This window comes from Petaurus breviceps, unplaced genomic scaffold (genome assembly GCF_028583685.1).
Source record: "Petaurus breviceps papuanus isolate PSGF00001 unplaced genomic scaffold, PetGlider_PUasm1.0 90638, whole genome shotgun sequence".
NCBI lineage: Eukaryota > Metazoa > Chordata > Mammalia > Diprotodontia > Petauridae > Petaurus > Petaurus breviceps.
This window is the reverse complement of record NW_027187295.1, coordinates 5,026,392-5,053,204: the sequence shown is the minus strand read 5'-3', so window position 1 is coordinate 5,053,204 and position 26,813 is coordinate 5,026,392. Positions and strand designations below refer to the sequence as shown.

Sequence of the window (26,813 nt, the reverse complement as noted above, 5' to 3'; positions counted from 1 at the left end):
GAGACCAGGGAAAGCTTAATACTGAAAGTCATATGTGAGCTGAGTCTTGGAAAAAAAAAAAAAACAACAGAGGTTCCAAGTGAGGAGAGGTGAGGACAAAGTACATTCCAAACAAAGGGGAGAGCCAATGAAAAACACAGAAATGGAAGATGGAGTGTCCTGTGTTTAGAACAGTGTGCACAGCAGTAAGGCTGGATGGCAGAGAGAGTGTGCAAGGAAGAGAATATAGTATAAGGCTAAAAAATTAAAAGGTAGAGAAGATTTGAAGAGATTTAAATGTCAAACAGAGGAATTTATATTTGAGCTTATATCCTAGACAGTTACTAGAGTTCACTAAACAGGAGTCTGACATGAAGATATTCAAGCTTCAGGAAAATTACTTTGATGTCCACATAGTGTAATAGGAAGAACATCGAACTTGACGTCAGAAGACAAGAGTTCTAAATCCAGTTCTGAAAAGGATAGTCAGTATGACCTTGGCAAAATGCTACTGGTTCTAAATTTCCTTATCTGTCAAATGAAGAGATTAGACTGGATGACCAAGAAACTGCAAAGCAGCCTTTTTTGTTTTGTTTTTTTCTTTTTGGAGGGGAGAGGGCAGGGCAATTGGGGTTAAGTGACTTGCCAAAGGTCACAAGGTTATTAGTATGTGTTAAGTGTCTGAGGCCCCATATTTGAATTCAGGCCCTCCTGAATCCAGGGCCAAAGCTCTATACACTGACCCACCTAGATGCCCCAAAACAGTCATTTTCAAACTGTCATCTGTAGATTCCTGGGGGTTTCCAAGACTCTTTCAGGATGTGTTCAAAGTCAAAGCTACTTTCATTATAGTATGAACACATTCTCTCCCCTTTTCTAACTATATATCTGTATGAGGTTTTTTCTCATATTTCAACCAAAACATATCAAAATAAACAAATACATTCATTTATTTATTCATCCACTTGTTCATTTGGGCAGCTAGATGATATACTGGATAGAGGACTCAAAACCTGAGTTCACATTGGGCCTCAGACACTTCCTAGTCATATGACCCTGGATAAGCCACTTAACCTGTTTAATTCAGTTACCTCAACTGTAAATGGGAATAACAACAGCTTACCTCCTAAGGTTGTCATGAAGATCAAGAGATATTTGTGAAGAACGTAGCACAATACCTGGCACATAGTATGTACTGTATAAATTTCAGCTGTTATTACATAACAAATTTAATGCAAAAACAGGAAAATTTAGATTATCTTCTATTAAGATATTTCATTTAAGACATTTGTCTTTTAGTCAACTAGTGTTTCAGGCACTATGCTAAGCATTGGGAACATAAATAAAGTAGAAAGAATGAAACTTTCTTCTCCCAAGAAGCTTAGGTTATAAAAGGGGAGAATATCAATAAAAGGAAGCTGAAAATTGGAGAAGGGGGAAGACAGGTACCCAGCATGGGGGAATGAAAGGGGAAGCTGTGAGTGCAGTCAGGAGATTAGCAAGACACTACTCTTCTGGACACCTTCCTTAAACTGAGGTTCAAAAGGCCCCAAGGGGGCTGGGGATATTTCCAGGGCATGAATTCCAGGGCTGAAGTGAAGATGCTTAAAATGAAGAGTTGGGGCAGGTTAGAGGAAGTCTGGTTTCAACCTGAAAGAAATGAGAAACATGGCTAGCCTGTATTCCTTCCTTAAATGGAAACTTTGAGATATGCCATCCAATCAGAGTGAGAGACTACAGGGGCAAGAACATTAAAAAGATTTGCAAATATATTTAAAACAATGCCACTCTTCTCACTAATTTTTATTTGAAAAATATAGTTAATTTTCATAAAAATAAAACATGTAATGAGTTTTTCATTATTTTAAATGAATAAATATTTTACAATTTATCGATTTTCATTTCTAATAATATATCCCACATAAAAAAAAAGTTCTTTGGAGCCTTCAATCATTTTTAATTTTCTGGTCCTGAAAACAAAACTTTCAAAGACCATTCTAAAGGATCTATGATTGATCTTAGACCCACTGATCACTGATTTTACAGTGGTACAGTGTTCCACAGGAAGTACATGAGTAGATACATTTCTTCTCAGTTTAAGAAAAATATGCAATAATTATCATCCCTCCATTTCCCACACGCAAAATTTACTTGGATGGTATCTTTGGGGGAGTGACAAATGTAGCAATCTAAATCAAACTGAAATCACATGTGGCTTATGGTAAATTTCTATGGCCACATTTGTAACCACAGTAAAATTTTTCTCACAATCAGCCAATGTAGTATCAGGATATGCAAAATGCCTATGTAGAGGGATAAAAAGAAAATATATGCCTGGTATGGAATCCCTTTTCTGGGACTTTCTCTCCCTAGTTTTCTTATGCCAAGTTTGGCCAAAATATGCCACTGATATGGAATCCTTCTGGGACTTTTTTTACCCCCCTGGATTGTTATGCCATGTTTGGCCTCATGGGACTGACCAAAATTGGCATATGTCTGAGGGAAATTCTCAAAACACACAGAGTTGATCTAAATCACTCATATCTCAAAAAGAAGTTTCAATGCTACTTCTAAGTAAACACAAATTACTCAGTTTTAAGTAACCCTCTCAGTTTCACTGCATGGGTAATCATGCACATCGATTTCTTATTGGAAATGTAGTAACTTGTTATACTATGAAAATAAGGCAGTTGCTATGTACATAGTTGGTACTTAAAAATTTGTTGGACAAACAATAAAGCACAAATATTTTACTGTGATACTTGTTCTCACAGTTAGCACGTGACTTCTCGGGAGTTTGGGGAGAGCTACCTCCTCACCTTGGTGTCCCTCAGACCATAACAGCTACTGCAGTCAGACCCGCCTGTTCTCCCTTAGCAATCATGCTGTGACTCAGCTGTTTCTGATTTAACCTGGTTCCCTTATAGAGTACAAGAGCTTGGATTAGGATAGTGGCAGTAAGAATGGAAAAGAGGAAACAACTGGGGGGGAAAAAGGTACTATAAAGAAAGACAAGACTTACATCAAGCAATTGAATATGGAAGATGAGAATAATGCAGAAATCAAGAATGGCTGAGCAACTGATCTGGAAGGGAGGAAGATTTATTTGACTTTTCATATTCTGACTTTGAACTTCTAGCAGGACGGCCATAGTACGAAGAATGGTATGTCTGGAATCAGAAAATCTGAGTGCAAATCTTGGTTCCATCCTAGACAACTCTGTTGACCTTTCACACCGAACCTCTCTAGACCTCAGTTTCCTCATCTATAATATGAGGAGGATGGGACAGATAACCTCTAAATTCCCTTCAGCTAAAAATCTATGATACCATTATCTAAGAAATAACTATCAGATTTTAGCTATCTAGGAAAGACTGAAGCTCTAGGGAAAAGACTAGATTGGAGTCATTTGCAGACTTGAGAGTCTACAAACTATATCCTCTCTAAATTATAGCTGAAATCACAGGAAACAGATGGCTTCTTTCCAATGAAAGAAGTATAAAAAGAAAAGAAGAAAATTCAAGGAGTGTCCTATTCCCCTCAGGCATACGCATAGTGATATGTTGGACTCCTTGTCATACTCACTACAAAATTCCATCATAAAATTCAACTGAATTAAAGGCATATGGGAGACTTCCAGGTAAAAACTGGAAAACTGTTGAACTAAATTCAAGAAAGGTTTGAAATTGAAGGAGCACCAAAGCCTGGGCATGATGGCCAAATCCAAAATGTCTAGAGAGGCAATGAAAGCCATTCACTTTTAAAGAATCATGTTATTTTATATTATGATCCACTAATTTCCCACTGTCTTCCCACATTAAGATATGGCTAAAAATATTTTTCCACTAATTATGGTAATCTTGGAAGATTTTAACCTTGAGCAAAACTTTAGTAAATAAGAATTGGTGTGAAATGGGAAAAGTCAGTCTAAGTTATTAATCACACATAACAGAGCTGGAAGAGACCTTTGTAATGCAAAAGATCAACCCTTTAATTTGCAGATCAAGAAGAGACCAAAAGAAATGGAATGATTTGGATTAGCACATGTTTCTCCTGGCCCCAACACTCTTTCTACTATATCACTCCAATGTTTGAATCAGTAACACCCGAATGATAAACTATTCTACAAGAAATACAATCATATTATTTTCATGTCTATACAATATAACCCAAACTACAACTCAAACATGTCTATACAATATAACACAAACATTCATTTATTCATTCACCTACAAGCTGAGCATTTTATGTAAGTTGTTCCTGCTAGACACTATCTAACAGAGGGTATAAAAATGAATAAAAGATGGTTTCTATCCTAGATGACCTTACAGAACCTCACAGTGGACCTAAGACGTGATAATAGTAATAACTAACATGTATATGGCACGTTAAGGTTTGCAAACCACTTTACACATGCTATCTCTTTTTATCTGTCCAATATCCCTGAGGTGTAGGTGATATTATTGTCTCCATTTTACAGTTGAGGAAACTGAGACAGACAGAAGTTAAGTGATTTGCCCAAGGTCACACAACTAATAAATGTCCAAGATAGGATTCAAACTCAGATCCCCTTGACTTTAAGTACATTATGTAAAGAATAATCGAGCTGTCTGATAGATGAGAAGTGACCCATTACTGGGGATATATGCCAAGAATATCAATGACAAAAACATTTAATTGCTTTAGAGAGAGACTATTTCCAGAAGTAGAGTGATTTATACAACTCTCCTGGAATCTGGTTTACATTGTTAAACTAGAATTATTTCCTGGAGAGAAGTGCTTCCTAAGTATATGCAAACTTTGGCTCTGTCCCTGTCCAAATCAAGAGAAATTCTTAACCAATGGAATCTAAAAATTAAAAAGAAAGATATTTTACAACACTACCCAAGCCTTTTAGAAAGCTTTGCAATTTTATACTGTGATGAGCTAGATTTTCCCAGTGCTTAAGTTTCATTCTGGTGATAAAAGACAATCTAACAGATAGCCTGAGGTAGAAAATAAAAAGGTAATTTGATTTACATCTAAGACTTTGAGCTGAATCACTGTTCATTACTAAGTTTTTGCTATGAGCTCTTCTTTGATCTGGGACTTTTGAGTAGGTACTGACCTCTAGAAATAACCAAAATTCCTAGTCTTCCTCCTAACAAAGGATAATCTCAGGTCAATTCAGAAATTTAGGGAATGGGTCAACAGAAACAATTCTTTTAGACAACTTGGTATATGTAGCAAACTAGTCATTAGACTCCACTCGCCACTTGTAAAGTACATGCCTCAGAATATAGACTCCTTCTGTCTCTAGAATGATCTAGAAATTTTTAATTATAATTACAATTTTAAGAGTGTAATTGTAATTTAAAATTACAATTTTAAGAATGATGCAAGGTACCACTGGCAGCAGGTTTACTTTTGGGCTAGAGATAAGACTGACCAGTCTTTCTCAAAATAGACCATGTAAGTACTAATATGATATGAGTTCAGTGCTTTGCACATTTGTGAATGCAAGAGGGAGGTGGCATTTAAAGATTCATGATCTCATTAGCAAAGAAAAATCCTGGTATAAGAATTCCTTCAATGTATCTTATGGTCTTAAAGAAATTTATGGGCACTAAAAAGGAAATTTGCCTTTGGTCACAGAAATAGGGCGGGTCATAAACAGTTCTTGAACCCACATCTTCTTGACTCCTGGACTGATAATCTATAGACTATGCCATGCTACTTTGCACATAATAGGTACTTAAGCAATATTTGCTGAAGTACTGATCTGAATTGACTCCATTCACATTTTTCCCCATATAATGGAATGTCCATTTCTAAATTCAACACAGTGCACTGAAACAATTTTTAATGATAGTCCCAAAAAGATAATGCTATCTTTAAATCATTCTAAAATGTTTACTTACTTGAATTTTAAAAAGTTTATCTAGTTAAAAAAAAAACTCTAACTGTAATATCATATTTTACTCAAAAAAGTAGTTGACTACAGAGTTTATGTATGACTTAATAAGCAGAAAGAGCCCTAAATATTTTGTCATTGTTGGCTTGAAAAGACCACAAATATATTCCTCCTTGTAAGACTGAGTTTCCATTCTGTATTACTTCAAAACAGATGGAGGCATTTTTTCCTAAGATGACTAAAATATAAGAAATACAACATGAATTGGTTCTTGGAAATATTTAAACCAAATTACTGTCCCTAAGGAGCAAGCAAACTGAGGCAACCTTAAACATCTATGGGATGAATGGAGTTTATGAGCTAATCCACTTGAGTACATACAATTTCAGAGATTTTCAGAAAAATGTAGCCTCTACTTCTATCTTTTTATAGGGAAGCCTCCTGGTAAACAGTAGCAGAATTATGATTCCAAGAATACAGATAGTCCTCTCTGCCCTCTGGTTTAACCAAAAAAAAAAAAATGCTGCTGTCTAGAAGTAAATGACTTATCATTCAACCAAAAGGCAAGAACTATGTGACTGGCATCATACTAATTCATTCCATCTAGGGTAAAATTTAGGATGAATTTTATTATTTGAGAAGCTGAAATAATTCAGTTTAGTCTTTCCTCACAAAGTCCAATTCCTTGCAGCTATCCTTCACTATCCTTCATTTTTCCGGATGACATCTACCTTTCCTGTTTAATTTCCCATGGCACCTAGACAGATAGTGACAGGATCACAAAATCATGAGTTTAGATCTGGAAGGGACATAAGAGCTCGTTTAATCCAATGCACTCATATAAATGAGATGATGGAGGACAAGAGAAGTTAAAAGATTTGCCCAAGGTCACACATGTAAGAACAACAGAAACAAAGATTCAAATCCAGGTCATCTAACTCCAAATCCAGTCTTCCTACTAAACCAGTATGAAATACCCTCTCTCATTTCTGTTGTGCTCATCTCACCACTTAGTCACCTGTTTGGGGTATTCTTTCTCTAAGATCTATTTTCCAATATATCTTTATCCAGGTCTATCTGTACTGCCCAGTTCTTTCTATGATCACTACTGCCTTCACCACATACCATGTATTTTTGAGATTTTTTTGCAAATTGACATCATATTCCTCTGTAATAGGCTCTTTTGAGAAGGAATAACTGCACAAAAGAAAAAGAAAAATAGTGGGTCACTGAAAGAGAACCTCATGCCAGTGTACCAGACCTGGCATTCACACAAAGCTCTGCATTGTTTGAAAGGTTCACTCATTCTGAAAGAGTGAACCAAAAGACATAAAAGAAATAAAAGGTAATGGTCTCCCCATTCTTTCTAATTCTCTCTGATATGAGTTTTTAAAAAAGATTATTTAGGAAACAAAGATTTTTCCACCCTCTAAATTTATAAGTATAGCTCTACGTCAAATTTAGACACATTCACATCAGGTATTTTAAGACAAATAAGAAAAATCTAAAAATGATGTTTTTTCTTCCATAGAAGAAAATTACAAAATACATGAAGAGGCTTTGGTTTGTGAGGTTTTTCTGTCCTTTTTTTTTTTTCAAATTCTAATATCAGCAATTTTCCCATTGCTGCTATAAACAGCCCTCCCATTCTCCAATGCATGGAAAGTAAAAGGAATGGGAGGAACATTCTTTAAGTTTTTGTTTTTTTAAGTAACAGGTACAGTAATGAGAATTGACAATAAAATGGTCTTAGGATGACGAAAATTAAAGAACAGCACCAGCAACAGAGCTATTATCTCTTCTGATACAAAGAAAAAGGGGAAAAAAATGTTGGCAGAGAAACCTAAAGTTAATTAGCTGTGGAGTTAGTGGCAATTGACTTTGCAGCTTTTTAAAAAAAAATTTAACTAGATTTTAGAGTTCATTATCTGCATTGCAGTAGTTAATGCTGATTAAGTGCTGGATTGATGATATATGTGAACTGAGCTGAATTCTTAAAAACATTCGGACTGTGTGACAACTCTGGCTAGCATAGTACTAGAAAGCAATCATAACATTTTAGGTTTTTTAAGGGAAGAAGTATATTAATCTGCTACTCTGAGGCTAAAGTTTCTTATTCTTTTCCAATGCACAAAGAACCCCTTTTGCAAGTACAAGGGAATATCACCTTCTTTGTAAACTAAATGAAACTTAATACTACAAGAGTTAATACTGTAGTCTTCTGCTTGGAAGTCATAAAGTATTGCAAAACTTTTGGTTGCCTTTATTACTACATAATGCATGCATGTGTACAATATGAATGACTTCAGCCTACACTGAGATGATCTAGGTCACTGGACACATTTTTGCTCCAGGGGAAAAAAAAAATCATGACATGACTTTTTAAAACAACGCCACTCCCCAGTTCTCCCGGCAAAAGAAAATAGGTAATTCATAACATGTATATTGGTACTATAGCACATGTTTAATACCTTTAACTACATGCCATAATAATTTTTTAGGGACTTCCTTTAACAGGTTTTTCTTTTAAGAGCATTTCCATATTATAATTTATTTCTCTATGAAGAAAACAGACAAATAACAAGAAAACAAAACAATTAAGACATGTACATATCTGCAATCCTATGAAAAGATCCCTTTAGTTTTCTTGAACATATGTAAGTTCACTATAATTTCAGGTAAGTGAAAATTAAACAGGATTGGATTTATTCACTTTCCTTCCTGCAAGGAATTCAACAGAAGCTATTTCTCCCTGCCACCCCCCACCACCAATTTCCTATTCATCCAATCTCTGAAAAGAAGATAAATAGGGCTGTGACTCCAGAGCAGAATTATCCATTTGACAAGGTCTTGATGTTACTAGTGTCAATTCTTTTGAATTTTGAACCGTAGCTGTGGAAAACTCTTACTAACAGAAAGGCAGGACACATGTAAAACTCAAATAGAGTTCACTTTTTATAAAAGATTTTAAAGTGTAAATACTCTGTATTGTACTCTGGGGATCAAGAAAAAATGTTCTTCATTTGGTAGATCGTCTTCATGAAAAGAAAATTTCTTTAAGAAATACATCTCCCTGGATTCCAAAATAAAATTATGGTAATAACTTTCTCTAATCAAATGCTAATATTATTTGATTTTCACATTTCTAAGTTTTGTTAATCAAATTAATATAGAAATTAGATGCTAATAGGTGAAGTCAACAAGCAGATATTAATCACTTTCTATGTATCAAAAGTTATGAGAATATAAATATAAGCAAAAAAAATCTTTGCTCTCAAGGTGCTTACATTCTAATGGGAAAAGACCACACATAAAAGGAAGCTAAAAGGGGGTTAGATAGGATGGTGGAGAAGGAGGTCCAGAGAATTAGGAGTAAAGAATGGTAAGGAAAGAAGGAGTGAACATGACAATTGTACCAGGCATTTCCTTTAAATGAAGTTTGCTTAAGGAACTGAACTAAGGAAAGTCCTGCAGGGGCAGAGAGACCTTGAAGGGTGAGAAGCCCACAAAGACAGAGGGGTCTTTCATGCTGATAGAACTACTGGAACATTGTAGGGGGAAGATAAACACACACACACACACACACAGCACAAACAATACATACACACATGGAACCCTCATATGATCATACCATAGGAAAGATGGGTATCACCTCACTCATATTTCTCATCTGGCATTGTGAGAGACCTGGTAGAAGTTGAGCAGTTTAACAGCTATTTTCATCCATATACTCCCATAGTTACTCAATATTAAGTAGTAGTAATAATTCTGGGATTTATCCCTGGCCTAATCTCACAATTATTATTGGTTCCAGAAAAATTACAAAGTTAAAATATACTAGAATTGTTACTTAAGAGGGAGGTAGAGACACTTAAGAGGGAGGTAGGGTTACTTAAGAGGGAGGTAGAGACAAGAATTTTTAATAATCACATCAAAACTCTGGTTTAACCAGAAATTGAAAGCATGATAGAGCTTATAAGCTTGTGATACTATCTGGGATTTTCCAGGGAGCAAAATGAAAACAGTGATAAGTGAAAGCCTCAAAAATCTAATCAACTGGTTGGCACAGTGGCTAGATCCATTGTAATGGACTTACAGGAAAGCACAGACAAAAGTCACAAAGAATACTTAATTCTCCTATGAGCTTCATTGTTGGAAGAAGGACCCAAAACCAAGAGATCAAGAATCCATTAAAGAAGTTGCAAATTGAGTATCTTTTTCTTAGATCATGCACCCCAATTAGAAGGGCAATGGCAAAGGAGATAGGGTCAGATCATCCTATTTTTTATCCTTTCCTTATACTTCTCAAATTCTTCAGGAATTTAAAAATATCTTCTTTTTTCTTTTTAAAGCAATTGGGGTTAAGTGACTTTTCCAGTCACACAGGTAGTATCTGAGGCCCGATTTGAACTCAAGTCTTCCTGACTCTACAGCCGATGTAGAGATAGACTCTAAAAGGTAAAAATCTGTTCCTATTTTTATGTTCACAAAAAGTTGCTGAGTCTCTGCTCTGATATCCCATTTACTGAAGCAAGTTAGATAAGGCTACTGGCCTTCGTGGTTCATATTCTGAATAATTTTTTCGATACATGAACAGAGATGAGTAGCAAGCTCATCATGGCTTTAATGCTCTTGCATTTGTAGGTCAAAGTTAATGGCCTTTTCATAATCACTTAGTCTTTTGGATTATTAAGTTCTTTAGAAAAAGAAACCAGTGTAGGCTCTTAGCTATTTAAAAAAAAAAAAAAGGACATACTTACCCTTAGAAATAAGGTTTTAGTTCCCACAGTGCTTATAGCTTGGTGTTCATATTTCTATTTTTTTAATACACAAAGAAACTTTAGTTCATACATCCAGAAGCATTCAAATTGTTCAGGCTTATCACTGGCATTCTGTCCAAGCATTACACTTCCTATCACATCATTCTCTTGGCTGATTTGTCAATTGTGTCACAAGCCAGATTCCCAAGGAATAACATAAAAAAGCACACCATTAAAGGAATGGAAAGCATCAATGTTCCTCATATTACTAAAGATCATTCTGAAGGTCTTTAGACATTTCTGGAACAAGTACCTGTCACAATGACATACAAAATGAATACTTCCCTAAATATTTATATTACAAGGATTTTTTAAAGCCTTCCCAATTGGCTGAAAATAAAGTTGTCTCCAGCTTTAAAATTTAATTTAACATAAAAATTTCCTTTACAGTACCATAACATTGTCTTTGGGTGTAATAAATGCTAAGAGAAAAAATTTCAGAACATTAATAATGCTTACTATGAAGCACAAGGTATGTCTGGTACTGTACAAATGACAGAATATGGATCATATGAAAGCATTTAAAGCCCTGGATTCATTTCAGGATTTTCTGATTTGTTAGGATATTTCACATTTGTTTTTTTCTTCCTTCCTTCCTTCATTAAAACAGCATGATGGTGCAAGTGATTAGGTCTGTTACGGAGATAGTTTGGCCCTATCATGAACTTGATGAATACTGGAGAAGTTGTTTAACTTCTTAAACTTCTCTGCATGTCTTTCCTCATTTATAATTTTTTCCCTTTTATCTTATTAACAGAGCAATCCCCTGTGGGTCCCCCACCTGTAGTTAGCAGCTGCATATGTGAAGTCATGTGAGAACGGAGAAAAGCCCCACACATTTAAGTATGGGGGAAGAGTATCAAATCATCTATTGTAACAATTTAACCCAAAAAGGCCTAGCAGTACCAGATTTCAAACTACATTACAAAACAACAACCATCAAAATAAATTTGGTATTGGCTAAGAAATAACATGGTAGATCAGTGGAAGTATTAGTTATACAATACACAGTAGTAAGTGACCATAGTGATCTAGTGTTTGATAAACCCAAAGATCCAAGTTTTGGGGACAAGGACTCAACAGTTGACAAAAATTGCTAGGAAAACTGGAAAGCAGTTTGGCAGAAACTAAGCAAAGACCAACATCGCACATCACACATCAAAATAAGGTCAAAATGGATAAATAATTTAGACATAAAGAGTGATAACACAAGTAAATTAGGAAAATACAGGAAAATTCACCTGTCAGATCTATGGATAAGGAAAGAGTTTATGAGTAAACAAGAGACAGACATTCACAGAAAGTAAAATGGATAATTTCAATTACATGAAAATAAAAGGTTTTGCACAGAGGAAACCAATGCAGCCAAAATTAGAAGGAAAGCAAGAGACTAGGAAATGTTTTACAGCAAGTCTCTCTGATTAAGACCTACTATGTCAAATATATAGGAAACTGAGCCAAATTTATAAAACTAAGAGCCAATTGCTCAATGGTCAAAGCATAAGAACAAGCAGGTCTCAGAAAAAGAAATCAAAGTTATCAATAGTCACATAAAAAGAGTTCTAAATCACAACTGACTAGAGAAATACAAATTAAGGTAACTCTGAGATACCACCTCACACCTATCAGATTGCCTAACATGACAAAAAATGAAAATGATAAATGCTGGAAGGGATGTAGAAAAATAGGTACACTAATGCACTGTTAGTAGAGATGTAAACTGCTCCAACTGTTCTGGAAAACAATTTAGAACTATGCCCAAAGGGCCCTGAAATACCTCTACGACATCTGTACCCAAAAGAAATCAAAGAAAAGGGCAAAGGACCTATATATACAAAAGTATCATAGTAGCTCTTTTTGTGATGGCAAAGCAATAGGAACTGAGGGTATGTCCATCAGCTGGGAAACATATAAACAAGTTGTAGTATATGATTATGATGGAATGCTAATATGCTATAAGAAATCACAAGCAGGATGCCTTCAGAAAAACCTGGAAAGACTTATATGAACTGATGCAGAGTGCAGTGAGCAGAACCAGCAGAACATCTTACACAGTAACAGCAATATTATAATAATAATCAACTGTGAAAGACTTAGCTACACTGCTCAAGACAATGATCCAAGACAATTCCATAGGACTCATGATGAAAAATGCTATCTACCTCCAGGGAGAAAACTGATGAACTCTTGAGTGCAGATTGAAGGATTGTTTTTTCCACTTTATTTTTCTTGCTGATTTTGTTTTATTTTGTTTTTGCAACCTGGCTAATATGAAAATACATTCTGCATGACTCCATATGTATGACTGATATCATACTGCTTGCCTTCTCAATGGGTGGAGGAAGGGCAGGCAGGAGGGAGATAATTTGGAACTAAAAACGGTTTAAAATCAAAGTTAAAAATATATTAAAAAATAAAGGAAAAAAAATTAACCCAGAGTTCACATTGATTATGAAGAATTAAGTAGTCATTAAATAAATGCATTTCCTTACAGAAAAAGACTGCGTAAGTTAGCATTATTTTGGCAGTGTAGAACAGGAAACCTGTAAGTTCCTTGAGAGGACCATATTTTTGCCTTTCTTTGCATCTTTTTAACAGAGTTCTTGGCACAAAGTAGTGCTTAATAAATGTTTGTTGACGGACTAAACTGACCAGAGAGTTGTAGTGCCAGAGAAGAAAGAGAACAGTATCCCTAGTCCTTTTGGGAAGGGCTTTATTTTCAGTCCATTTCACAAAATTGAAAACCTACACGCACACCCCCTTCCACCTTACCCTCTCCAGCTCTTCCTTTCTGTCAAATTCCATCCCTGAAACAGTAACTGATCAACAAGGTACTTAAGGATTGGGTTGAAGATAAGAAGTTATAACAAAATCATTCCACTCAGTCCTTCTTCCTTTTTCTCACTGAAACTCTATTATTATGTAAATCTTTGATGGATTTTTTTTTTTGACTGATCACAGATATAGTTGTTTTTGTTGTTTTTAAAGAACCCTACTCCTCAAATTTTTCTCTAAATCTAGGGTCAACATTTTTTTTGTGTCTAGGAATTCCTTTAACTGCCTGATGAAGCATATGAACCCATTTTCAGAATAATTTTTAATGGATAATTTCACTTAGAAGTTAGTGAAAATGAAGATAAAAATGTTTTTGTTATCCATATTCCAGAATCTCCAAATTCTAAGGAAGTCTGGACAAAAGATCAAGAAACTCTGTCATAAATAATATATATACTAATGAAAATAGGAAATAAAATTAAGAAAAAGCAAAAAAATTAGTTAAGAGTATTTTAATGATTTATAATTTGAAAAGTGAAAAATCAGAAATTTATACCATTGAAATGATTAATATTACCAATTGGTTTGGTTCACCTTTCTTAAACTGTATTCATAACTTATCAGTTATACTTTAAAAACCAGTCAAAACTTAAGCAAATTTTCCTAGAAATCTAGTTTTGAGGTCACAACAGCTAGATCGGAGATTAGAAAGCTGTGTTCCAGACATAGCTCCGGCACTAATTGCCTCTGTGACACTGAGAAAGTCAATGTTTCTTCTTGGGCCTACAGTTTTTTATCTATGAAATTAGAGCATTACATTCTTCTTTCCTATATTCTATTGAAAAAACTCAGCATGTTATAAAGAGTAAAAGTAGCCCTTTCCTTGAAAGAATGGGTCTCACTCTAAGAATAAAGAGAATGTCACCTATACAGTATTATTTGAGAGGCCAACACATGGAAATCCCACAAAGATGATATCTTAAGTTCACCAAAATTTGCATCACTCATTGAGAACACTTTAAAGATTCATGTATTTTAATAAAATTATGGCACCCTTGTGTTGGGGCAACACTGGTTTAGAGTACAAGACAGTTTGCCAAACTATAGAAGGATGGCAGAAAATTACAAATAATATTGATTATCTCCAAGAACTCAAAACAGTACGAGAAAGAGGACAAAAAGAAGCAGCAAAAAGTTTTTAATGAGAATCAATTATGCCAAATCATTCCTAGATATTTGCAGATGAAACTAAAAAGGAGACAGCAAACATATGGAATAGATTTGCCAGTATTTCTATACCACCATCAATTACAGTATAACTTTTGAGTATAGACAAACCGTTCTGAAGTGCCACATGAGAAAAGCAGAAACAGTATTTAAGATTATGAAGTCACCAACAATTTCTAGGATACAAGAAATACACAGACAAGAAATCTGTACTACACTGCAGGTTGAACTATATCTGAGAAACTCTAAATTACTTTTAATTACCTTGTCATGAATGAAATTTAACAAAAGTATAAACTTAGGCAATTCTCTGAGCATAATATTATTTATTAACAGGGGGATGCTACCTGATAATAAAGGATGATTGTCATGAGACAAAGCTCCAAGCACGATCAATCAATTTATTACTTAGGCTAGCAGTAACCAATAAATTAGGTCATTTCTTTCAATAACCAAAAGTCCACAATGGGAGGCAAAAGGGCCTTTTAAACTTAAGTCTTCCTTCTGATTGACCTGACAGAACATCATTTGGACCTCCCCTGGTAAAGGCAAGGCAATCTCAATTGGTAGACATTTTAATGAGAAAGTGAGTTAATAGTTCTCAGTTCCCCCAAAGAGTAACGTCAAATGGTCACCTGCCCAAAGGGAATTTATAGAAGACCTTAAAAAAGATTTTAAAAACCAAATGACAGAAATGGAGGGAAAACTAAAAAAGAAGATAATCCAAGAAAAACAAGAAGGGATGAAAGGAAAGTCAACCAACTAGAAAAGGAGATCCAGAATCTTAAGGAAGAAAATGACACCTTGAAAATTAGAATCGGGCAAAGTGAAGCCTGTGAAATTATAAGAGATCAAGAAATGATTAAACAAAATGTGAATAATGAAAAAATAGAAAAGAAAGTGAAACATCTTATAAGAAAAACAGATTTGGAGAACAGAGCAAGAGAAGAAAATATAAAAATAACTGGACTAACTTAAAGTTAGGATCAAAAAAGAAATCAATATTAACAACACAAAAAATAATTAAAGAAAATTGTCCTGAAGCATTCAAACAAGGGGGCAAAGTGGAAATAGAAAAAAATCCATTTATCACCACTTAAAAGAGAGCTTGAGGAAAACTCATAGGAATATCATAGACAAATTTTGAAATCCCCAGCTCAAGGAAAAAATATTAAAAGCACCAAGATTAAAACAATTTAAATATAATGATGCCATAATTAGAATTACACAAGACCTAACAGCAGAAACAGTAAAAGACCACAGGTCTTGGAACACAACATATTGAAGAGCAAAAGAACTGAGACTCCAGCCAAAAATATCATACCCTGCAAAGTTAATTATTATCTTGAATGACAAAAAATGGACATCTGATTAAAAGCTCAGATTTTCAAGACTGTTAAAAAAAAATCCTGAACTTAAAGATGATTCGACATATTAAAAACTAATATAAATATAAGGTGCATAACAAAGACTGATTATAAGGGATCCATAAGAACAGACCATTTACTTTATATATATATATATGAAATATAAAATTTATGATTAAGATTCTTATTAATAATTGGGTAGTTCATAAGAAAGATTGGGGAAAACCTGAGCATGATATGAATTTTAAAAGTAAAACCATTTAGGAACAGTTAAAAAAGAGTAATTATTTTATACAAATGAGGTACAAGAGGAAGAATTGATACATAGGAATTAAATGGGGGAGGAGGGCTAGTAGTTCTGGTAACCTACTTTCTTTTTTTCTTTTTGGAGGGGGGAAGGTGGGGCAATTGGAGTTAAATGATTTGCCCAAGGTCACATGGCTAGTTTTGTGTTGAGTGTCTGAGGCTGGATTTGAACTCAAGTCTTCCTGATTCCAGGACCAGTGTTCTATTCACTGCGCCACCTAGCCGCCCTCCTGGTAACCTGCTTCCATCTGGAATGGGTGTAAGAGGGAATAATACATATATATTTAAAAGAGTATAAAAGTCTTCTAAATTCAGAATAAAATGGTAGGGGCATAGGGATGGGGAGAGAGTACAAGGGAGGGATGTTTAGAGGGGAGGGTGAGAGAATAGTTAAATAAGGGTATAGAAAGGTGTTTAGATTTATGGGAATAGGAGGATAGGGAAGGGACCCTTGGAGGGGAGTAGGCAAGTCATAGGAGGACAAGGTGGGGGGCAAAAGTAAAGTAAAGGAGCAAGAGGAATAGGAAACAAGAGATATCCATACACATAAAAACAATGATCAGGAGTAGAACAGGTTTGGGAATGTATATGTCTATATTTTTTATATATATATGTTTATGTGTATGTATCTATAGCTATGGAGAAACATATCTAAACTTTATTGTAGCCTTGGAGGGGAGGTATGTATATATTCATAGTCATAGAGAAACATATCTAAATTTTATTAGGGCCTTCTGGGGGAAGGGAAAAAAAGAACAAAGTAAAAAAGCACACAGCAGAAATAAAACTCACAAGGAAGCAAACAAAAGATGGACAATTCTTTTTTTTTTTCTTAAAGCAATTGGGTTAAGTAACTTGCTCAAGGTTACATGGCCAGGTGTTTCTGGCTGGGTGCTAAGTGTCTGAGCCCAAATTCGATCCCCAGGTCATCCCGACACTGGAGCTGGTGCTCTTACTTGCTGTGCTACCTGGACGCCCCAAAGATGGACAATTCTTAACACAATGAGTATAATTTATCAAATAGGCTTTCTTGAAATGAAAATTTATTGTTACATATTTTGAATCCTCTTTTATGTTCTGCTATGCATCATGCTTTTATTTCTAACTTTGTATTTAAGTTCCAATATTTAAATTTATGATATGTTTTTGTTTCTTTTCTCTATTCTCTATTTGTGTTCTGGCTTTTGAATCTAAAATAAAATTTGGGGGGAAAATGTTCTCAGCTTCTCTTTATTACTTCATCTTGGGAAGGGCAGGGGGTAACTAATATTCAGTTGATATGATTAGTCTGCAGCTGGGTAAAGGTGGTCTGCAGATGTGGCTGATTATATCCTTCTATGACACTTTATAGTGCCAATGCAATATCCATAGACTATAAATATACCTGCATGGTGCTCAATCACAAAATATAACAGACTCTCCACACAAAAGACAGAAACAAAATATTTATTTAGACACTAGAAAACCAAATCCCAAAACCAGTAAGCCAATTCCATCATGGTAGCAAAAAATGTTAATAAGCCATAACAGCATAGAGAGCCACACCATCCTTTAGCCTTCCCACAAACACTAAGACCAACATTTACTCACAAGCCTATCTGTCTCCGTCTGAAGTGTGCTCTCCTCCCAACTGTCTAGCTGGCTCTTACTCCCAGCTTCCTGTGGGCTCTGCTCCACCCTTCAGCAAATTCCTCCCACCACAGGCTCCATGTGACTACATTCAGCCTGTTAGGGGGCAGAATTTGTTTTCAAAGCAGGGAAGGTCTTCAAAGTCCCTTAGGCTTATTAAGAGGTAGAAAAGATCTTCAAATTCCCATGACCATTACACACTTAAGGAATGTTAGTTGCTTTGTAAGACCCAGCTGCCCCTAGCAATTTTGGCTAGAAAAACAAAATCTATCTCAAAATCAGATTTCCCTCACCTGGTCTATCCATGAAGACCAAGTCACCCCTAACTTTGATTAGAAAGTAAGGGCAGGAGACTTGTCCCTAGGATCAAACTGGTTCTGCCCATGGGGTAAACAGAATTGAGGGTCCCACTAGGGAGAGGCCCAGCCTAAACCAGTTAAAGAGCTGATGCTTTGAGGGCTGGGAGCAATCATATTACTAGATCACACCCTTCAGATGTGGTGTCTGACAAAATGAGGAAAAGGATGGATCACAGAGAAATGCTGATTATTAAATAATACAGCACAATATTAATTTTTCTCAACCACAAGCTGCTAAGAGAAGAGGTCTTTTTAAAAAAAAAAACAGTTATTATTTACACAGTGATTCTTTATGGCTGAAAAAATTACAAGGGTGATCAGTCTATGAAGAATCATAATCACAGGTGACCCAAAGAGTAATCAAGAGCTTACCTCTTCCCGTATGTACAAAAATATTTATAGCAGCTCTTTTTCTGGTGGCCAAGAACTGGAAATCAAGGGGATGTCAAATGGCTAAAGAAGTTGTAGTGTATGAAGGTAATAGAATATTATTGTGCTATAAGAAATCAGGAGCAGACGGACTTTATAATTACTTGGAAAAACTTATATGAACTGGTGCTAATGAGGGAAGCAGAACCAAGAGAACACTGTACACAATTACAGACACACTGTATCTGTGATGACTCGCTTGAATAGACTTGGCTCTTCTCAGGAATTCAAGGTTCTAAGGCAACTCCAAAAGACTCATGATGGAAAATGCTATCCACATCCAGAGAAAGAATTACAGAGTCTGAATGCAGACTGAAGCAAATTATCTGCTCTCTCTCTCTCTTTTTTTTTTTGTTTTGTTTCTTCTCTATCATAGTTCATTCCACTGGTTATAATTCTTCTTTACAACTTGAATACTGTGAAAGTATGTTTAATGTGAAGGTATATGTAGAACCTATATCGGATTGCATGCCATCTTGGAGGAGAGAGAGGGGGGAGGACAGAGAAGGGGGAGGGGAGAGAGGGGGAGAAAATTTAGAACTCAAAAACTTGTAGAAATGAATTTTGTAAACTAAAAATAAATAAAATTTGAAAGAACAAAAAAGCTTACCTCTGTGGTGAGCATAAAAATATGTGTGCATAAAGCAGCATATAGGATATCATCCAGTCAAATAAACAGATGTTCAGAACTGAGGGGGGCTGCTCATGAAAGGAAGGAAAGAATAACCAATGGTCGACTTGTATCCTGCAGTGCTATCTACAGAACATCAGAAGACCCAAAGGAAAGTTCTCAAAGTTTAGGGAGACCCTCTATTGAGAATTTATGGCAAGATATGAACAAGATTTACATAGAATAAGAAACTATGAATGGACTGGAGTCTGTACTAGAAAGAGTACTCATACTGATAAGTCCACAAGTCCATTGTAGTCAGGTTAAATTACCTAAGAGAGAAGATAACAGTCAGCTAACACATCAATACAACTTATTTTTTTGATTAATCCACTGCCACCTCTGTCCCAAAGGTATTGGGACGTATGAGATCTAAGTTCTGGAGGATGAGAAAAGGAAAAAGAAGTCTTAAACTATGATGTCATAGAGGAAGACCCTAAAGAGGTAGGGGGTTAGAGAGCACCAAAAGTAGTAATCATTGCCTAATGATTATTACAAAAACTCATGTATAGTTCATATGGAATGGAACCTACCAGAGAATACTACTCAAATAGGAGTGGGAGAAGGCATAAAATTGTTACTTCAACATACACATGAAGGAAAACTACTTTGATTTGAAAACAGCTATCTTTACTTTTATATTTTAAATGCTTGTTGACTGGTTTAGACAGACCTGCTGCTATCACACACAAAAAAAATGAAAATGTATAATGGGTCTTAAAACTAGTCTCTGAAGTCAAGAGGGGAAAGCATTAGGTGTTCAATTGACTTTTTAAAAAATCCAAGAAACTATGTTATGTATTGTCTTAAAACAAAAACACCAAGTACATTTTCCTTGAGCTTCAGTGAAAGGCAATGTGCTCAGACAAGTAGTGGGAAAATGGCTTAGTTATGATTTATACTTAAGTCTAACATCTGGGTACATGTAAACATTCAAAGGATAAACTGATTTATAAAACTGTTGATCATCACAACAGATGTACATTCTTTATTGCTAATGTATGGTTTCTTTTCCTTTTCTCCTAAGTATCTGATGCCTCCAAGTCCCCTTTCATCTTTCACACCACTATGACAGTTTTCTGACTCCTCTGCCTTGTTGAAAATTCTGTTTAGCTCATATCCAGGCCCTTCTTAATTACACAAGGTAAGGGAACAAATTAAATATAAACATTCTCCTATATTAGAAATAGAAAATTAGAAAGTCTACATAGGATAAAATATCCTATGTAGTATTTATACATTTTTTCTGCTTTTCTTCTTTGAGTTATAAATTCTTAAAGTCAGAAACCAGTCTTTGAAAACTAATTTAGATTGAAAATCACTATGTAATATCTAGCTATATACAAAGTTTCAAAATTTCTGATCCTACATCTAGTTGGTTCTGCATATTTACTTGATTTTTTCTTTATTTATTTTAGAGGAAAGACCAAATTAATTCTTTCTGGATCAGGAGTCTTAGCCTGTGATCATTCAATTTGGTGGGTTTTTTTAAAAAAATATTTGATAAAGTTGTTTTCCTTTGTGATTCCAGGCATTTTATTTTATACATTTAAAACTACTATTCTGAGGAGTTCACAGCTTCACAATATTGTCAAACACTAGAGTAAAAACTTATTTTCAAATGCACTTAATCCTGTTCGCCAACAGGTTCAGAACTTATAACAAATAACAAGTTCAATGGCTGAAACTACATTTTGAAAATATAACATAAAGAAAGTAAAATATGATTGTTTCCAGATTCACATTTCATTGAACTGTGATTTAGCTGAAAGAACACTGGGCCAAATGCCTGAAAGAATAGTCCCTATATTACCGTGTGCGGCACTGTAATCTCTGAAGCTAAATAAACAAACATATCTGAACAAGTCCAGACTGCCAAAACTGAAATGTGGTGTGTTTCATTTTAAAAGTATACATATTCTTCTGGCAGACACACATGCTCTGACCCGTAACATTCTGAATCACAGGTGTTTCCCCATTTGCTGTAAAACTGAGCCTATTCAACTCACACTTGGGTTTTTCCAAATGTTAGCCTAAAGCAAGAAAAAAAAAAAAAAGGATTTAATACAGATAGGTTCAAGTGGAGGAAAAAAGTGTCCTGTGTTTTCCACTAACCACTGGAAAAACTAGTGGAAAACCATTTTGATGGGCAAGATACAAGCAAATAGAACAGAAATATAAATTAACGATCTATGGTCAAGTAATATTGACTCTATGGCTGGAACCAAAATAGTGCTCTCTTTAATATAGTCCTTTTTAGTTCCTGAAATTCTAATTCATACATACAAAGAATTTTGGAGTTAGGAAGAACCGACTTAAAGAAAATAGAAACATGGGCTATCCTTTACTTTAGGCCTCTAGCTAGATGCCATAATCTATCAAATTCTACCATAGACTTTGACAACTAATCACTACAATTCCAATTTATGTAAAACTATGCCTCATAGAAATATCACAATATTTGTTTGAGGTTCATGAAGTTTTCCAATATATGTGCACACTAAGTTCTATGTGTTCGTACATGTATAGGTTTCCTTTTCATCCAACACTGTTGCTTTAGAAGTGCCAACGTGAAATCTGTAACTTACTACTGATCATTTTTCTACCTGCCCCACCCCCACCTTATTCTACAGTTCTAATGGCACTGAGCTTTGTCCAAATGGATTATACTCTCATGTCATGAGAACAACAAAATTCCAATTTCCCAGAAAATTTTGGACTAGAATAAGCACAGACATTTTTGAAGCCTTAAAAACATTCTTTTTTAATCACAAAAATATTGAGTAAAAAAAAAAAAGATGTCTAACTGGTTTTGGTAGCACAAAACAAAGCTTTGAAAGATTCATACCTGTTGGGACTCAGTTCTTACTAGCAGTTGATGAAAGAATGCTTTAAATTGGCAGATACAGAATCCAAAATAATGTTTTGCTCTGCCTACAGACTTACTCTTTGGTCAGAATAGAGACCAAAAACACTATGGGAACATGACTTTTTTCAGAATTTTTCAAAGTTCAGTGAGAATTATCAGCTGAGCATTTGAAACCTCCTTGGATATTCATTGGAGTAGGAGAATAAAATGTATTTTAATGTGCTTTAAAATTCAGAAACATTCAAGTGGAAAAATTTCCATTTACAAGGATTAATTATCCAATTTAAGATAATTACTGAAATCTAGTAGCTGAATTATACTAAAGGAAGAGTTAATTATCTCATATTTACCTGTTGAGTCAAATTCCACTGGCTGGCATGCTCGGTTAGAAGCCCAGCTGCACTTGAGCACTTGTCCTCCTTCTACGATGCCAGGCTGGGTAGTATTTGCTTTGGGAGCTCCAACCAGAAGGAACATCCTTTAAAAAAAAACAAACCACACACATAGAAGGATTCAAGATCTGACATCCCACAATTTAAAATACAGCTTTCTAATAATGAAATGGCCAGCATTCTTTTGACATCTTTAGCAAATATGAAACATGGAGAGATCACAATATGATAGATGCCATTTGTTGTTCAGATGTTTAGTCATGTGCAACTCTACATGACTCCATGGACTTTTTGTCCAAGGGGCTTTCTTGGCAAAGATACTGGAGTTGTTTGCCACTTCCTTCTCCAGTTTGACCCCATTTTACAGATGAGGAACTGAGGCAAATAGGGGTCACATGACTTGCCCAGGGTCATTTGAACTCAGGTCTTCTTGACCCGAGGCCCAGTGCTCTATACACTACACCACTCAGCTGATTAGATGCTATATCACAATGCAATATAACCCCTTTCTTCTACTCACTAGAATTCTATGGCAATTAATATATCATGTACAATATTTATTTCATCATGCTGAAACTTAACAGATTTGTACCAATTATGGATTCAGAGTCATTTCAAGATTTTAAGAGAGGTTACTTAAGTTGTATTGGCTTATACTTTTTGAAGGAAAACACAAAAGTTTTCAAACTACTCTACTAAGTATAAGAAAGTTTCCTAAAAGATACAGAAGTAAAGATTCAAAGAGGTAAAAAGAGAGTTAAGAAACCACTGCAACAAACTAAGAGGGTGAGACGCAAGGTTTGGAAGTACAAGTCTCCTGGAAAATAGTAGGGTGCAAACTGGGAAGGAAAAATTCAGCAAAAGGAGCCAAGAACAAATCTGCTTGATATATGTGACAGAATAAGTCAGAAAAGGAGAAGCAAATGGTCTGATTTTTATTCTGGAGCCTAACTTTACAAAGAGATAGTCAGTGCCTTTGAGTAGAAATACCATGGTCAAATAACCTGATAAGAAATATGTTTTTAAGCAGTAGTGCTCTGAATTAATCAGAAAAGATTCATAATAAAAGCCAAGACATCATTCATGAGAGTACCCACTGTATTCAGAGAACTATTGTAAAATTAAATAACACCTATATATTCACTTTCAGAACATCTGATGTTTAACTTATCTGAAAAACTTTTTTCTCTTCACCTGATACTGCTACTTAGATATGAGGAGAGGCCAGCTGAGAGAAAAAAAATATGCTCAGCATAATAGGTTTAGACTATTCTGATTATAGTCAGTTTCTGGATTGTCAGTTTTATATCTAACGAAAACTTATTTAAAGCAAACTTAGGAGAAGTCAAAAATTTCATTTGTTAATTTTCAATTTAAAAACTATGCATGAAATATAACAAAAATGATAATAATACCTAAATTATTTTACTTATTCATGTCATAGAGAATTACTGAAGCATTGCTTTAGAGAGCCAGAACTACAAAAAATAATAATTCTTCTAGAATCAGAAAAGGTCAAGAATCTCAAGGGAAATGATAAAAAAAAAAAAGACCTCAAACTATACTACAAAGTAGTAATCATCAAAATGATTTTGTTGTTGAATTTTTCAGTTTTCTGACTCTTTGTGACCCCATTTGGGGTTTTCTTGGCAAAGATACTGTAGTGGTTTACCATTTCCTTCTCCACCTCATTTTACAGATGAGGAATTGAGGCACACAGCTAGTAAGTATCTGAGGCCAGATTTGAATTCACAAAAAAGAAGTCTTCCTGACTCCAGCCCCTGTACTCTATTCACAACACCACCTAAATGCCCAAAAATGGTTTGGTACTGGTTACAAAAGAAATATTGATCAGTGGAACAGATTAGGTATACAACATACAAAAGAAAAAAAAAAAACTTTTATAATCTAGTGTGGGAATAAACCCAAAGACCCTATTCACTATTTGATAAATAAAAGGTTGTAAAACCAGACATCACTTTGACAGAAATTAGGTTGAGATCAACACCTTATACCATATACCAAGACAAACTTCAAAAGGATACCTGACCTAAAAACAAAATGTCAAATTTTAAACAAATTAGAGGAGGGAGCACGCAATCCCCTTTTAGATTTATGGACAGGAGAAGAGTTTGTGACCAAACAAGGGATAAAAAGGGTCACAAAAAAATTAAACTTACAATTCTGATTACATAAAATTAAAAAGGTTTTGCATAAACAAATATAGTATAGCTAAGATTAGAAAGGAAACATTATTAAAAAAAAATTTTTTAAGGAAAACAGTGAACTGTGAAGATTTTTTGAAACAAGTTTCTCTGATAAAGTTCTCACTTCCATAATATATAAGGAAAAGATTCAAATTTACAAGATTAAGAACCATTCTCCCAATTGTTAAATGGCCAAAACAATCAATTTTCAAGGGAAGAAATCCAAATTAACCAAGGCATGTGAAAGAAGTTCCAAAACATTAATAATTTACAGAAATGGAAAATAAAAAAGCTCTGAGGTTTAATCTGAAACCCATGAGATCAGCAAAGTTGATACAGAAAATACAGAAAATGACAAATGCTGACAGGAGTTAAAGGAAAATAGATATATTGATACACTGTTAGTGAAGTTGTAACTTGTTATAACCATTTTTTAGTGTAATTTGGACTATGTCCTATGTTTATACTTATATATTTATTTATAGCAGCTCTTTTTGTGACTGCAAAGAATTGGAAACAATGGAGGCACCTGTCAATTGGGGAATAGCTGAACAAAATATGGTATATTAATGTAATGGAATACTATTACTCTGTAAGAAATGATGAAGTTCAAGGAACCTGGAAAGATTTGTATAAACTGATAAAATATAAAGTGAGCGAAACCAAGAGAAATTTTATATGATACAAACAACTTTGAAAAATAAAGTATTTTAAATAACTTAGGAACTCCGATCAATGCAATGCTCAATCATGAATTCGAGAGGTCCCAACGATAGAGAATGCTACCCACCTTTGGACAGAGAGTTGATGGACTAAATAAGCAGAATGATATATGTCTTTTTGGGCATGCCAGCATGGAAAATTTGTTTGGCTTGACTATGTATATTTTTATTTTTTTAGGGGGAAGAAGAAAAAATAAATGTTTAACGACTGAAAAAAGTAATTTAAAATATTAAAAAATGATTTAAAATTTGGGGTTGGTGTAAGGGGTTGTTATAGGAATGTAAATTTTTAAGATCTTTCCTGCCCCTAGGCTTACTTGCACCTGGAGCCTGTGGTGGGAGGCTTGTTTCTCAGGAGATACTTTGTGAAGGCTATATAATCCCTGATGTGAGGCTTTGTTTTGGGGCTCACTTTGAAAAGTGTTGTGTGATTTGACCAGATGAGACTCTGGGCAGCCGTTGAGCCCCTCCCTCCCCCTCCAGCTTTGAAAACCCAGATGTTGATGCTTCCCTCTCTGGTAACTGGGATTAGATATGGATGTAATGGTTGGACAGTTTGGAGGCCTGTCTGCTTGATATGTTTTTCTGTTTTCCTGTAACTTCTGTCTGTATACTCTGAAGTTCGGGGTGCTGACTTTCCCCTGAACAAGGTAAGCGATATATGTTTGATAGATTAAAGTAAGCTTGTTAACCCATTTTGAGTTGCTTTCCTTTAGCAAAGCAGATCTAAGAACCTGTGTTGGCAGCCACCCTGGGGACTCTTGGGGTGCTTGCTGCTACAGGGTTGTATATGTCTGAACTAGTGATTTCATCTGTATGAGGAACTCCAGAAACAGAAATGTCTCCATTGGACCAGAGCAACAATACACTTGCAATACTCTTATAAAGTTACCTAGAGCACTATCAGGTTAAGTGCCCATGGTCACATAAGCAAACTGTATCAAAGGCAAGTTTTCTTGACTCCAAGGCAGACCCTCTAGCTACCTGTTATCTGAAGTTATCCAACAATTTTTAAATTGACTTTGACCAACCTAAATTGGATTGTCAATTCAACTGAAATTTTCTTGGGGAAAGGCAGAAAGAAGGAAAGAAGGAAGGAGGGAAGAGAAAGAAAGAAAGAAAGAAAGAAAGAAAGAAAGAAAGAAAGAAAGAAAGAAAGAAAGAAAGAA

General features: G+C 35.0%; 1 protein-coding gene and 1 long non-coding RNA gene across 2 annotated transcripts in view; one reads left to right on the top strand and one right to left on the bottom strand.

Annotated features, from left to right (window-relative positions):
- Window positions 1-26,813, top strand: part of LOC138143314 (uncharacterized) — a 358,919-nt gene that overhangs the window by 210,579 nt on the left and 121,527 nt on the right. The gene's annotated exons all lie outside the window — the stretch shown is intronic.
- ITGAV (integrin subunit alpha V) overlaps window positions 1-26,813 on the bottom strand; it is a 116,244-nt gene that overhangs the window by 74,370 nt on the left and 15,061 nt on the right. The window contains exon 2 of the mRNA XM_069064512.1: window positions 22,674-22,801. Within this exon, the coding sequence (XP_068920613.1) occupies window positions 22,674-22,801 (128 nt within the window). The remainder of the gene's footprint in view (window positions 1-22,673; window positions 22,802-26,813) is intronic.